At 40.7% G+C, this 15,000-nt stretch overlaps 2 protein-coding genes across 2 annotated transcripts in view; both read right to left on the reverse strand.

The window, feature by feature from the left end:
- LOC138016420 (kappa-type opioid receptor-like) overlaps positions 1-1,197 on the reverse strand; it is a 2,440-nt gene extending 1,243 nt beyond the window's left edge. Inside the window, exon 1 of the mRNA XM_068863563.1 lies at positions 1-1,197. This exon is cut by the window's left edge and continues 1,243 nt beyond it. Within this exon, the coding sequence (XP_068719664.1) occupies positions 1-896 (896 nt within the window). The 5' untranslated portion in view covers positions 897-1,197.
- A 2,292-nt stretch (positions 1,198-3,489) lies between these two features.
- Positions 3,490-9,596, reverse strand: LOC138017512 (myb-like protein X). Its single transcript, XM_068864578.1, has 3 exons — positions 7,775-9,596; positions 7,108-7,144; positions 3,490-5,968 (listed from the first exon to the last, which is right to left on the reverse strand). The coding sequence occupies exons 1-3, from the start codon at positions 9,330-9,332 to the stop codon at positions 3,772-3,774; spliced, it is 3,792 nt and encodes a 1,263-aa protein (XP_068720679.1). The 5' UTR covers positions 9,333-9,596; the 3' UTR covers positions 3,490-3,771.
- Positions 9,597-15,000: the final 5,404 nt, after the last annotated feature.

The raw sequence follows: 15,000 nt of genomic DNA on the forward strand, positions 1-15,000 counted from the left end.
TCGCGGAAGACGCTATTAGTGGCAGCGTATATAAATGGATTTATCGTGCTGCTTAAAAATAAAAACACAATGACTAACTGTTGGGCGATTCTCGGAGCAGTGGTTGAGAAAAAACGCTTCCAAATTATAAACGCCCACATTGGAATCCAACAAAGCAAAAATCCAGCGGCGATATAACACAGCACGCAGCTAATGTCAACTTCTCGAACTGAAATCCTTCCGTCGCGGACACCGTTGGAGTTTCGAAGCGATGGGACCACTGCGCGCTTGTGCTGTCGAATACTTAAGACAATTTTGTAGTAACTGAAGACGCCAACGGAAAATGGCAAGACAAAAAAGAACGCGAACACGCAACAGTAATGAGCCAGTCTGTTTTCAAATTTAGAGAAAGTAATGCTACAAACGGCATAACCTGGGATGAATGCGTATTTGCTCCAATTTGCCACTGGAGATATAACAAAATACAACGCAGGAAGAAGCCACAAGCAGCTCAACCATATCATGGATTTAAGCGGAGAGAATATCTTGTTGTAACGATTAGTTTGGACGATTCGCATGTACCGATTGAATGCTGTTAAACCCATTGTCACTGGACTAACAGCCGTGACGAAGACATCAACGAACCCCTGAAACTGGCATAACACATTTCCAAATTTCCAATGTCCAGCGATCAACACTGTGGTTGCTGCGGGCATTTCTACTGTCGCGCACAAAAGATCACTGAGTGCTAAACCAATTATGTAGAGATTCATGCTTGATCGCAGTCTGGGATTTCTGTACACGGCCAAGCAAACCAAGACATTTCCAACAATACTGATAATATTCATTGACGCACAAACACTGGCTTCGACAACAATAACAGCCAAACTTCGGTGTGGCAACTCTAGAGATGACATAATGTTACAGTAAACACCGACTGAAGAAACGTTCTTTTCTTCCTTGGCCACGGGGAGATATTGGTTTTACTGAGCTAATCCAAGATGACTCATCTACTCTGGCTAACATATGTTTCAATCTTAATATTAAGATCACTTATGAAATTCTAAAAAAAGACTTCCTCTTGAGGTAGCATGCGCACATCTGGATGATTTTCAGTATTTTTCATGATACTCTAGAAAAGGAATTTTTAAATTTAAATACCTGTTTTTAAAAAAATAAACATTTAAGATGTCAGATACCTGAATATTAGCCAGTAAAATAAACGAGAGGAATTCTTGCTAAATATATATTTTAAATTTCGTATCAGCTGTTTATTGATTACAACCGTACTTTTCGACTTTGAATGTCGGTGCAGAGAAGTGTAAATCATATATACACAGTCCCACAAAACGGGGAAGCGAGCCAGGCATGAAAAAGGGAAAACAAAACTGACTTTGTCTTTTATTAAATAATTTTTTGACATACTAATTGACTTGCCTCGTGACGTTTCCAATATTAAACCTAGTTATTATATATTGGAAAATGTCTTTTTGCAAAGAAGGCTCATTGAGTAGATACGTTTCGTGAAAAGGTACTGTCAAATTGCATGTAATTTGCAAGTACAGACATGACTTTGATTATGAGACCCACTGAAGGGAAAAAAAATGAAATTCAGAAAGGTGCTTCGTCTTAAGTAGATATGATTTGTTAAACATGTCAAAACTATGCAAGGATCGATGTAAACATCTCAAGTTTATAGAGCCACTCGCTACAGTAGCTCGGAAGGAACAAGGCCGTGAGTTCTTGAATAGTCAACTTGATAGTGAGGCAGTGCATGAGGACAAAAACAATAGAAACACGTTTGGAATGAATGTGAAAAATATTTTCATATCATCCACTTTCCTTTGTCTTTGTCCTCCTCTAAATCTCTCTTTCAAGCTAAATTTTAATATATCGAAAAAGGCCTATTATCCGGCAAACGAATACGGGAAAATACGCGAGAGTATAGCTCAGAGCGAGGGCTGTTACGCTAATTTTGTTATTGGCTTTGTTCAGCTTCCTCAGCGAAACCAAAAGGGGAAGATTTCATCCTGTGAAAACTAATATTTGAAAGGACCAGCGATAAATAGCCTGTAGATACAGCTGCGATTTTGCGGCTTTTTTCTCAGACTTGCACGAATCTCGATTAGTAGGAAGCATACTATTGTAGCTGTTCCCCGCGGAAAGTTACAACATTTTCCTCGTTTTTGCCGGAAAGTTGCTCACCCCTGTCACATAAGAAAGATAATTTCCCATCCCCGGCATTTCACATCGACCGAATGCATCGTTTTCCGCAATGATTAGAGCAAACAATATTGGTTTCTTAATAACAACAAGAAATTTAAAGTGACTCTTTATAATTTCAGCAGGATATCGGACATAAAGAGAAAGCAAAATAAAGCTTCGCTTTCTTTCACTATAACCATCACTGCCTAGACTTCTTGTAATTCTGGAGGTTTGTCCCACCCCTATCCCCGAAGATAAGACCGCTCGAGAACAATTAGCAGCCCCCCCCCCCCCCTCCCCCAACAGCGGATCCTAGAAGAAGGGCTTGTCCTGGGGTTATCCGGAATGGTAAAATTGACCATTGCAAATTTTAGTTCAGTTTTATATATTCAGCTTACGAACAAATTGCACTAGAAGTAAGTTGTATTTGCACATTTCACTTTTTTTGTGTTGCGATGCTTTACTGATTAACATTTTTGACGGGCAGGAAGGTTTCCCATCAGTGGATTGATTGATATAACATCCGTTATTCGAAACATATCTTGCATTCTTTGTTGACTAGAGCAAATATTCGATGTAAAAAGGGTCTAAGTCGAAAGCTTAGCAACTAAAGAAGATGCGAAAGAAATACTTCTCAATTAAGTCTTTGTACGACAAAAGCACACTTAAGTCATAATGGTGTGTCCTTCGATATGCTTCGAATCAGTTCAGACTCGGTGCTTAGTTAACGAAATCCGTCCTGATATTTCTTTTGGAAAAACAGCTGTTGTAAACAAAAAAATCTGTTTCTCCACCCCCAAGGAGAACTGTTCTCAAAGTACAAACCGAGAATATCAATGAACGCTGTTAGAGGCGGGAAAGTCCACTACTTTGCCCTTGAGACATTTGGCCATTACGATAAGGAAACGTTTCAAAGAATTTGAATGATGATCCTGAGGCAGGGATTGCCGCGTTTAAAGTGTTCAAGAAAGGGCTCCTAAATTTGGCCTGTGTTTTTCGAACTGCTGAAAGTTTCTGAAGATGAACGCACTTCAAGCAAATGACATAAGCAACTCGAACTCTTCGACAGAATTTGAACAAATCGGAAGCTTTCTTACCAACTGGCGGGTGCGCGTTGTATGAGATAGCCTCTTAGGCTTTTAGAATAGGAAGGAAAATGAGCATAAGGCATTGCCTCGTTTTCTAGCTGGCTCATTTTGACATTTTGTCGCCCTACCATCCCCCACCCCCCACCTTCTATCCCCCTCGACCATAGATGACAATAGAAGCTCTGAGACACCGAGTAAACAAGTAAATTAAACAAAACATTCTAAAATTCTTTAATTACCCCACAACTGCAGATCAAAATTTTGTTACTGACTGCTTTCAAACTAGTTCTTGTCAATTCAAATCGTCAATTCAAACCGTCCTCTAATTGAACATTCATTTTGTTATATAATGAAAAGAAAAAACTTGCATTTTTTTGGAACGGCCAATGGCAATGTTGAAACTTGTTTTTAAAATTCTAACATAACTGCAATTTGACATTTTCTCTAACGCAAAAAAAAGCTGAAGTTCAAAGTTTATTTGACGAATCATTTGATTAATCTAGCGTTTTTTCTTGGGCGAAACACTTGAGGTGGCCTTCGTTTTCACAGCAGGGGCTTTTGCTTGCGGTGTCTTTGTTGACCCTTTCTTGTTCCCTGAAGGTGATGGCTTATCCGCCGCAGGCTTCGATGTGTTCTTAAGGTTCACTTTTCTCTCCACCGGCTTCCTTGATGGTTCACCTGTTTCTGTTTTCGTTCCCCTAGGCTTATCTTTTGCTTTGTCTGCAGTGTCCTTGGACGTTTTTCTCCATGCTTCGTTTTTTTCTTTTGGCTTTTCCTTTTGTTCTTTTTTGGTGCTCGGTTTTGACAGTGTGAGTGTTTTTTCTTCTGCTAATTCGTTATGTTTGACCGCCTTCTTCAAATCCCTTTTCATGTCGTCACCCTGATCTCGAGCACTTCGATTGGTTGGTTGATCGTTATCATGGGTTTCCTTTCCTTCGGCATGAATGTTTTCAGCAATTTCCGTTTTCTTTTCCTTAGCACCAGCTTTCAAACCTTCATTTTCTCCTCTCTCGTGATCTTGTGGTGTTTCTTTTCCTCCTGCTTCTTCCGTCTCCTTTTCGCCTTCTTGTGCATCAGGCCTTCCACTTTCACCTCTTCCTCTTTCTTCTTGCTTTTCGTTTTCTTGCACCGCTGAATCACCTTTTGAACCATCTATACTTCTTGGCCCATCATCACGAACATTTGAGTCTTGATGGTTGATCGGTGCGGGTTGCTGAATCACTGGCGACGGACCTTCTTCCGCGTTTTTCTGTTCATTTTCAGCCTCTGTTTTCGTCTGCACTTGCATTGTGTCTTCATTTCCATCTTCAGTGCTTTCTTCATCTTCTTTCTTCTTTTCAATTTCGTTTGCACTAGGGGTTCCATCTTCGTTTCTTTTCCTTCCTCCTTCCTTTTCTTTGCCTTGCACCTCTGAATCACCTGTTGACACATCTTTTTTCTTGCCATCAAAAGGATCTCTTGCTGCCTCAGGGCCGTTCTTTGTCTGCTGAGCCACTTCTTTGTTGTCATGGTTCGAAGTGCCCATTTGATCAGCTCCACCAGAGATTACACCACTCTTGACCTCTTCACCCTTTTCTTTACTTTCCTCGCTGCCAATAGGAAGCTGGTTCTCGTTTTTTTGAGATTCTTTCTCTCCATCTATTCCATGCTCTTTCTCTCTTCCTTTTCTTGAGTCATCCACTGTTCTATCTCCATCTTTTTGATTCTCGCAATTGGTGTCAGGAGCAAGATTTGCCTCTCTTTCCTGTCGATGACTTGGCTTCTCGTGAACATCCCATGGCTGCTGGCGCATTTGCGAGCGACCACTAGTTTCAGTACCTTTACCTCTCCCATAACCGTTGCCCTTTTTCTTTGGAGGTGCGTAAGGATCGTCAGCCCGTGGACTATTTCGTTTGATTCTAGGGCGTTGTATCGTAACATGAGGTGATTTCTCTCCTTTAACCAGCGTGAAATCTTTAATATCGACGTCAAACACGTCACCTTCCGGGTTTTCTGCTCCATCGCTCCGTTCCCGGTATACTTCTTTTTTCTGCCAAAATGGATTTTTTGACGGAAGAATCTTGAAGGCTCCTTGCCTTACTGGGAGGCATTTTCCTTTGCTGTCCATTTCAAACAGAAAGCAGCCAATGTTTACTTTGTAGTTTTGACTAGTGGCTTCGATGTTGGCGATGAATATCACAAACCTAGACAGATTGTATGTCGGCATATTTCTCCACACAGTGCTTTCATCTCCACCGCTTGGTCTAGCCAATCCGAGTTGGTGGTGTGAATGCCATTCTCCGATGTGGCAAACTCCTTCTTTCTTGGTTAAATAGGAACCGACTTTTGCCAAGTAGCTTACGTCTTGGTAGAAAGAAACCGAGGTCCTCTTGCATCCTTTGCCAGGACCAAGAGCCAGCTGAACAACAGCCTTGCGTTCGTCAAGCCACAAACCAAAGAGGTCTCCTCCTGTTTCAATGTCGGGTTTCCTCAGGACGTGAGCACACATTTCTTTGTAATCCTCTTCATAGATAAATACTTCAAAATTTCCTCTCAGCATGATAACGGCTGGTGCGCCTGTACGATCTTCTTTCAGCTCAAGATTCTTGATGTTGATGTTCGTCTCCTCACTTCTCCCAGTGGATGTTTCTGTTCCGTTGTTTCTTTCAAACTTTACTTCCTTTTTCCGGGAAAAGGGGTTTTCGGAATGAAGAATCCTAAATTCTCACGCAAGTACCGGAAGTTGATAACCTCTGCTGTCGATTTCAAACAAGAAACAGCGGATATTCACTTTGTAGCTCGGATGAGAGGTTTCAGTGTTGGCGATGAAAATCACATAATTTCGTTTTTTCCTCTCCGCTCCCCCATATTCCCCACAGCCAATCCATTTCGAAGGAGTAAAATCCAAGACAAAAAACGCTCTACACTCGCTGTGCGTATTTGATTTGTGTTTGAAAGTGCAAGGTTCCCAGCGGAAGTTGGCCATTTCTGGGAAATGTTTTTGACAAGGTCACGCAAAGAAGCGCAAAACTGTCTCCAAAACGGAAAAATGGCAGATAATATTTCTATATAACCTTGCGTTCTTTTTCGGGCGACTTGACTTCTCTTTTCATTTCTTAAACCTATGTAAACGACAACTGAATGCTTTATATGTAGGAAAATTCTGAGAAAACCCTCTTTATTTTACCGTTGATATGGCGCCACCTAGTCACCCTTAATTAAACAAAAGATGACTCTGGCTGGGGCTAAAGTAATTAACAAAACAACTCAAGTGGGTAAAAATGAAAGTAACTTTCCCTTATCATTACAAACTGAAATCACAATTCTTAGAAAAAAAGGAAAGGCGGGAGGATCATGTCAAATGATTGACTTTCGAAAGATTAGCCAATCAAACAACACCACGAGTCGGTCCAAAATAATTAAATGATAATTTATTGCTGTTTCATCTTTCGATATTGTTGGGAACGCACAAAAGACTGTCTTGTAGTCCTTTCTTCGGTGCCTTCGCGGCATTCAAGATATTTCATTTGTTACCAACACGGTTACAAGGCGTTAAAGTTCAAGGAGAATTTTGTTTCAAAATCGACTGTAATTCCTTTCAGTAGTCGGTCAACGACCAAAGAAGCGAATCAAGACTGTTAAGTATGGAAAACCATAACCCTTCAGAACCAATTTTCTTTGATGAAGCCAGCGGAACGCGCTTCAAGCAAATGACATAAGCAACTCGAACTCTTCGACAGAATTTGAACAAATCGGAAGTTTTCTTACCAACTGGCGGGTGCGCGTTGTATGAGATAGCCTCTTAGGCTTTTAGAATGGGAAGAATTTTGTCGCCCTACCATCCCCCAGCCCCCACCTTCTATCCCCCTCGACCATAGATGACAAGAGAAGCTCTGAGACACCGAGTAAACAAGTGAATTAAACAAAACATTCTGTAATTACCCCACAACTGCAGATCATAATTTTGTTACTTACTGCTTTCAAACTAGTTCTCGTCAATTCAAATCGTCCTCTAATTGAACATTCATTTTGTTATAATGAAAAGAAAAAACTTGCATTTTTTTGGAACGGCCAATTTTAACATAACTGCAATTTGACATTTTCTCTAACGCAAAAAAAGCTGAAGTTCAAAGTTTATTTTGACCAATCATTTGATTAATCTAGCGTTTTTTCTTGGGCGAAACACTTGAGGTGGCCTTCGTTTTCACAGCAGGGGCTTTTGCTTGCGGTGTCTTTATTGACCCTTTCTTGTTCCCTGAAAGTGATGGCTTATCCGTCGCAGGCTTCGATGTGTTCTTAAGGTCCACTTTTCTCTCCACCGGCTTCCTTGATGGTTCACCTGTTTCTGTTTTCGTTCCCCTAGGCTTATCTTTTGCTTTGTCTGCAGTGTCCTTTTGGCTTTTCCTTTTGTTCTTTTTTGGTGCTCGGTTTTGACAGTGTGACTGTTTTTTCTTCTGCTAATCCGTTATGTTTGACCGCCTTCTTCAAATCCCTTTTCATGTGGTCACCCTGATCTCAAGCACTTCGATTGGTTGGTTGATCGTTATCATGGGTTTCCTTTCCTTCGGCTTGAATGTTTTCAGCAATTTCCGTTTTCTTTTCCTTAGCACCAGCTTTCAAACCTTCATTTTCTCCTCTCTCGTGATCTTGTGGTGTTTCTTTTCCTCCTGCTTCTTCCGTCTCCTTTTCGCCTTCTTGTGGATCAGGCCTTCCACTTTCACCTCTTCCTCTTTCTTCTTGCTTTTCGTTTTCTTGCACCGCTGAATCACCTTTTGAACCACCTATACTTCTTGGCCCATCATCACGAACATTTGAGTCTTGATGGTTGATCGGTGCGGGTTGCTGAATCACTGGCGACGGACCTTCTTCCGCGTTTTTCTGTTCATTTTCAGCCTCTGTTTTCGTCTGCACTTGCATTGTGTCTTCATTTCCATCTTCAGTGCTTTCTTCATCTTCTTTCTTCTTTTCAATTTCGTTTGCACTAGGGGTTCCATCTTCGTTTCTTTTCCTTCCTCCTTCCTTTTCTTTGCCTTGCACCTCTGAATCACCTGTTGACACATCTTTTTTCTTGCCATCAAAAGGATCTCTTGCTGCCTCAGGGCCGTTCTTTGTCTGCTGAGCCACTTCTTTGTTGTCATGGTTCGAAGTGCCCATTTGATCAGCTCCACCAGAGATTACACCACTCTTGACCTCTTCACCCTTTTCTTTACTTTCCTCCCTGCCAGTAGGAAGCTGGTTCTCGATCTTTTGAGATTCTTTCTCTCCATCTATTCCATGCTCTTTCTCTCTTCCTTTTCTTGAGTCATCCACTGTTCTATCTCCATCTTTTTGATTCTCGCAATTGGTGTCAGGAGGAAGATTTTCCTCTCTTTCCTGTGGCGAGCGACCACTAGTCTCAGTACCTTTACCTCTCCCATAACCGTTGCCCTTTTTCTTTGGAGGTGCGTTAGGATCGTCAGCCCGTGGACTATTTCTCTCCTCACTTCTCCCAGTGGATGTTTCTGCTCCGTTGTTTCTTTCAAACTTTACTTCCTTTTTCCGGGAAAAGGGGTTCTCGGAATGAAGAATCCTAAATTCTCCCGGAAGTACCGGAAGTTGATTACCTCTGCTGTCGATTTCAAACAAGAAACAGCTGATATTCACTTTGTAGCTCGGATAAGAGGCTTCAATGTTGGCGATGAAAATCACAAATTTTGATAGGTTGTAGGTTGGCATGTTGTTCCACACGGTGCTTTCATCTCCCCCACTGGGTTGAGCCAGTCCTAGTTGGTGGTGCGAATGCCATTCTCCGATGTGGCAAAGTCCTTCATTTTTGGTTAAATGTGAACCAACTCTTGCCAGGTAGTTGACATCTTGGTAAAAAGAAGTTGACGACCTCCTGCATGCTTTCCCGGGGCCAAGAGCAACTTGAATAACGGCTTTGTGTTCGTCAAGCCACAGGCCGAAAAGATCGCCGCCTGTTTCAATTTCCAATTTCTCAAGAACGTGAGCGCATAACTCTTTGTAATCTTCTTCATAGATCAAAACTTCAAATTTCCTTTTTTCCTCTCCGCTCCCCCATATTCCCCACAGCCAAGCCATTTCGAAGGAGTAAATTCCAATACAAAAACAATAACGGTCTACACTCGCTGTGCGTATTTGATTTGTGTTCGAAAGTGCAAGGTTCCCAGCGGAAGTTGGCCATTTCTTGGAAATGTTTTTGACAAGGTCACGCAAAGAAGCGCAAAACTGTCTCCAAAACGGAAAAATGGCAGATGATATTTCTATATAACCCTGCGTTCTGTTTCGGGCGACTTGACTTCTCTTTCCATTTCTTAAACCTATGTAAACGACAAGTGCTTTACATGTAGGAAAATTCTGAGAAAACCCTCTTTATTTTACCGTTGATATGGCGCCACCTAGTCACCCTTAATAAAACAAAAGATGACTGGCTGGGGCTCAAATAATTAACAAAACAACTCAAGTGGGTAAAAATGAAAGTAACTTTCCCTTATCATTACAAACTGAATTCTTAGAAAAAAGAAAAGGCGGGAGGATCATGTCAAATGATTGACTTTTCGAAAAATTAGCCAATCAAAGAACACCACGAGTCGGTCCAAAATAATTAAATCATAATTTATTGCTGTTTCATCGTTCGGTGTTGTTGGGAACGTACAAAGACTGTCTTGCAGTCCTTTCTTCAGTACCTTCGTGGCATTCAAGATATTTCAATTGTTACCAACACGGTTATAAGGCGTTAAAGTTCAAGGGTAATTTTGTTTCAAAATCGACTGTAATTCCTGTCAGTAGTCGGTCAACGACCAAAGGAGCGAATCAAGACTGTTAAGTATGGAAAACCATAACCCTTCAGAACCAATTTACTTTGATGAAGCCAGCGGAAAGATCTACACTTCGAAGCCTAATGACAAAGCCATTGCAATATCAATGAACCAGCCAGGTTCAGGAGGATTCTTTGTCTATCATCGCGAAGAAGAAATTAAAACTCAATGCGGAGACAGCACAGAATGCTGCCATTTCTTTGGGAATGCGGGACTATGAACTTTAAGTGACAAGAATGTTCGATTGGGAGCAACTTCGACATGACTCAGTGGCGTTTTGGAGATACGTGATCAAACTATTGTTCAGTGTGCACTGATTTAACTATTAGGTTGAATGTTATAAACTATACTAAGATAGAACTGGCACTAGTTTTTGTTTTAACGGTCCATTTTTTCAATACCGAAGGACGTCGATAATCTCATATATGTGTCGAAAAGAATAGCTTCTTATAAGATCCTGTGGAATTCAACGAATACGTAGCTTTTGCATAAGATTTAGCGAGCAGATTGTGTACAAGGAACGAACAAACATGGAGGCTCATGAAAAATGCAGATTTTGGTGAGGAAAGAGAGAGAGGTAAATTACACAGAGGCAAATCAATTGTAATGGATTTTTCTATTTGTCTGTTTCGTTCATGCTGCTATTTTTATCAGTCTTCTCTTGAATGTTCCTTCGTCTTTAAAAGAAATAAGTACTCTGAGCATACTGATGCCAGTAAAGTGAATGAAAGAGCGAGAAGGCAGTTTTAATATTGTCTTTGGAAACGAATCCTGTTGCATTACAACTGTAGTCCATTACAACCTCGGCTTAGGAATAAATTGTACTTAGCTGGAGTTCCCATTTGCTGTGAGAGTTGAATTCTGTTGAAAATCAGATACTCCTCGAAGTGTCCCCTCTGGTTTTCCCAGAAAAGAGGAATTGAATGTCACACAACCCCTTTAAACTTTGCTGTCCTTGCAACTCTCGTCACCTCGGGAATTTAAAGTCCGCCGTACGACATAATAATTTGCTTTAGTTTTTTCAACGTTGTTGTTGTCATGTGCTAACAGCACAGTCTAATCACCATTTTTCGTTTCTTTGAAATCATTTTTTGGAGCAACTGCTGAATCATTCTGCCACCTTTTCTATTCGGTGACGAGACAGAATACACTAGCTATTATCTATATGCATACAAGACGAAGTGCGTGTTCAAAGTCAGCTTCTTTTGTAAGCATTCCATTCCTGTGAAATTTTGTTTTCAAGCACTACAGTTTATTCAAACTAGAGAAAGGACATGCGTCCATATAATATTATAAGTTCATACATATGTCATATGTTAGTCGGCCGCCGTAAAAAGCGTTCTACTGAAACAGTGAAGGGGACGTACTCCACAAGTTTCCTTTCTCCAGGAAAGCATAAAATTGATATGTCATTGTCCTTAATGACATTTTTAACCACATGACTCGGAATATGATCAAAACATTTCTGAGAAATCAAGCCGATGCACATGAACAAAAAGCCGTTGAAGCTGTGAGAAGGAGGAGCTTATATTAACTGATTATCTGTTCCTATATTTCCGGGAACTCTACGGCCTTAAAAATGGAATACTTTTCATTTTTTTTCTGCCGAAGTTTAAACAAATCAGTTAGCGATTCACTCCTCCGTCGGGCCCTCGAAGCAATCCACAAACGTGATAGCGAAAGATTTTTTCGCGAAGGGCTTAAATAATCATTTGGTAGAAACAACTAAAATAGTTGAGCAGTTTGCGTTTATAAGAAAAACACGTTGCTGTGCCTTTAACCAATGGATCGTCAATTCAACGAAAACACACTGTTCTTTGATCCTGTGACTGGAAAGCTCTTTTCGGCGTCAAAGTCTGGGAATTCAAGCCTTACACGTGGATCGCCAGAGAATACCAACCTTATTTTTGATCCCAACACTGGAAAGCTATGTGTGCAGCCTGCATCAATGAATGCTACAGGGCAGCCCTCTACAGCCGATGCGACCGATCAAAAGCTGTACTTCGACTCTGAGAAAGGAAAGATAACAACCAGGCGTCCTAACAACTCATAATATACTTTGGCCCTCCTCTCATCGCGAGAACGTAAAAAAGGCCTTTCGGAGTATCAAACTCTTCTCTACTGGATTTTAATTATTGATAGCTGATTTAGTTTTTTTCAAAAAAGTACCTGCGATGAAAACATTTAACTTAATTATCAGCGGGTTTCCAGGAGAACAAGCATCAAAGATTGACTTTATTTTTAGATATAAGTTGATTCCTTTTTTTCGCAACTGGTCTTTCGGCAAGTGACACACGGGAAGAAGGTATGAATAAGGTCCTCCGGTGAAAAATGCAGATCTTGGAAATCGAATATTGGCGAATTTAAACCCCGAGAACCTTGTATATAAATCAAATTAAAAGTTACCAGTCTTTTCTTGAATGTTCATTCGTCTTTAACAGTAATAACAGCATGAAAGAGCGAGAAGGTAGTTTTACTGAATATTGTCTTTGGGAACGAATCCTGTTGCATTATGTACAACTGTAGTCCATTACAATCTCGGCTGAAGAACAAATTGCACTTAACTTGAGTTCCCATTTGCTGTGAGAGTTGAATTCTGTTGAAAATCAGATACTCCTCGAAGTGTCCCCTCTGGTTTTCCCAGACTGAGAAATTGAATGTCACACAACCCCTAAACTTTGCTGTCCTTTCAACTCTCGTCACTTCGGGCCGGATTCAAAGTCCTCGCCGTACGACATAATAATTTCCTTTAGTTTTTTTCAACGTTGTTGTTGTCATGTGCTAACACCACAGTGTAATCACCATTTTTCTTTTCTTTCAAATACTTTGGAGCACTGAACTGCTGAATCATTCTGCCACCTTTGCTATTCGGTGGCGAGACAGAATACACTAGTTATTATCTGTATGCATGCAAGACGAAGTGCGTGTTTAACCCCAGCTTTTTTCTGTAAGCATTCCATTCCTGTGCAATGTTGCCGGTTTCGAGCATTACGGTTCATTTAAACTAGAGACAGGACATGCGTTCATATCATATGTTTATATGTCATTTGTTAGTCGGCCGCCGTAAAAAGCGTTCTACTGAAACAGTGAAGAGGACGTACTCCACCAGTTTCCTTTCTCCAGGAAAGCATAAAATTGACATGTCATTGTCCTTAATGACATTTTTAACCACATGACTCGGAATATGATCAAAACATTTCTGAGAAATCAAACCGATGCACATGAACAAAAAGCCTTTGAAGCTGTGAGAAGGAGGAGCTTATATTAACTGATTATCTGTTCCTATACTTCCGGGAACTCTACAGCCTTAAAAATGGAATAGTTTTCATTTTTTTTCTCCGTAGGGCCCTCTAAGCAATCCACAAACGTGATGCACATGAACAAAAAGCAGTTGAAGTTGAGAGAAGGAGGAGCTCAGTTATTCTAACTGATGATCAGTTCCGATTTTTCCAGGAACTCTAATGCCTTTAAAAATATTGCTTAGTTTTCATTTTTTCGGCCAAGTTTAAGTTGGCGATTCCCTCCCTTCCTTCCTTCCCTCGAATTTCTTTCTTTCTGGGAGTATTCCCCCCCCCCCCCCCTCCTTCCCCCCTTCTTCCCCTTCTCCCCGGGCGTCGGACCCTCTAAGCAAAGATCAAAGACGAAAATCTACTAACGTGATAGTGAAATAGTCATTTGCTCGAAATAACTTGAATAGTTGAACAGTTCGCTTTTATAAGGAAAACACGTTACTGGTTTATATTTCTTTAACCAATGGATCATCAATTCAACGAAAACACGCTGCTTTTTAATGCTGTCACTGGAAAGCTCTTTGTGGCGTCAAAGTCTGGGAATATTGGACTGGAAGTAGCTTGCAATGGAGGCTAATGCGGGGAAATCTTTTCAAATGCAAATACCTTTTAATGTATTCCCCCGCAGTAGCCTCCATTACAAGCTTGTTCCAGTCCAATACTAAGAATACGAATATTGTCTATTCAAGTGTTACACGTGGATTGCCAGAGAACACCAACCATATTTTTGATGCCGACACTGGAAAGCTATGTGTGCAGCCTGCATCCGTGAACGCTACAGGGCAGCCCTCTACAGCCGCTGTGACTGATTAAAATCTGTTCTTCGATCTTGAGACAAAAAAGTCAACAAACAGGCCTCCTAACAACTCATAATGTACCTTGACCCACCTTTAAACGCGAGAACGTGAAAATGGTTTATAAGGGTATTTCACTCTTCTTTACTGGTTTCAATTATTGATTGCTGATTTATTTTTTTCAAAGAATTCCCTGCAATGAAAACGTTGAACTTGATTATCACATACGGGGCAAAATTACTGAATGCTGATTGGCTGAGACGGAGGGCACTTTTGATAATCCAGGGGGCATGATTACTTGATGCTGATTGGTTAACAGTTGCTTATCCAGAGCAAGCGAATTTACAAGAGAATCTTCTTCTTCCAGATTAAACTACTTTTTGCCACATACAAAAGATACGTTGACAGCAACGATTTATTGAATCGAATTTTCACCGAATGGGAGCGTGTTGTTTGTCATTTGTCGCGGCACTGAATGGGCTTTCCTCAATAATTTTGCCCTTTCTGTGATAAACATGTAATCGCAATGTGTATCTTCGTGACTCGGGCAATTTTGTGAAAACTTTGAAAATACGCGTGAAATTAATCCTTATTTGCCCTCGTGCCCATCCAATTACATATACTTATCAGCGGGTTTCAAGGAGAACAACTTTCATTGATTGTCTTTATTTTTAGCAGAAGTTGATTCCCTTTTTTCGCAACTGGTTCTTCGACAACTGACAGGAAGAAGGTCCTCGAGTTTAAACCCCGAGAACCTTGTATATCATGAAATGACATTAAAAGGGATATAGACTACTCGAAAAAAAAACAAGTCTGCTTCCCGCTGATTTTGATACACTATTTTTTT

Source organism: Montipora capricornis, chromosome 9 (genome assembly GCF_036669925.1).
Source record: "Montipora capricornis isolate CH-2021 chromosome 9, ASM3666992v2, whole genome shotgun sequence".
Lineage (NCBI taxonomy): Eukaryota > Metazoa > Cnidaria > Anthozoa > Scleractinia > Acroporidae > Montipora > Montipora capricornis.

Excerpts from the sequence above, each read along its gene's own strand:
- LOC138017512 (XM_068864578.1), bottom strand. The coding sequence starts at position 9,332 with ATGGCTTGGCTGTGGGGAATATGGGGGAGCGGAGAGGAAAAAAGGAAA. Across the intron at positions 7,145-7,774 it reads CGATCAACCAACCAATCGAA|AGCTTCTCTTGTCATCTATG; the intron begins GTGCTTGAGATC and ends TCGGTGTCTCAG. Across the intron at positions 5,969-7,107 it reads ATGGTCGAGGGGGATAGAAG|GATTCTTCATTCCGAAAACC; the intron begins GTGGGGGCTGGG and ends GTGAGAATTTAG.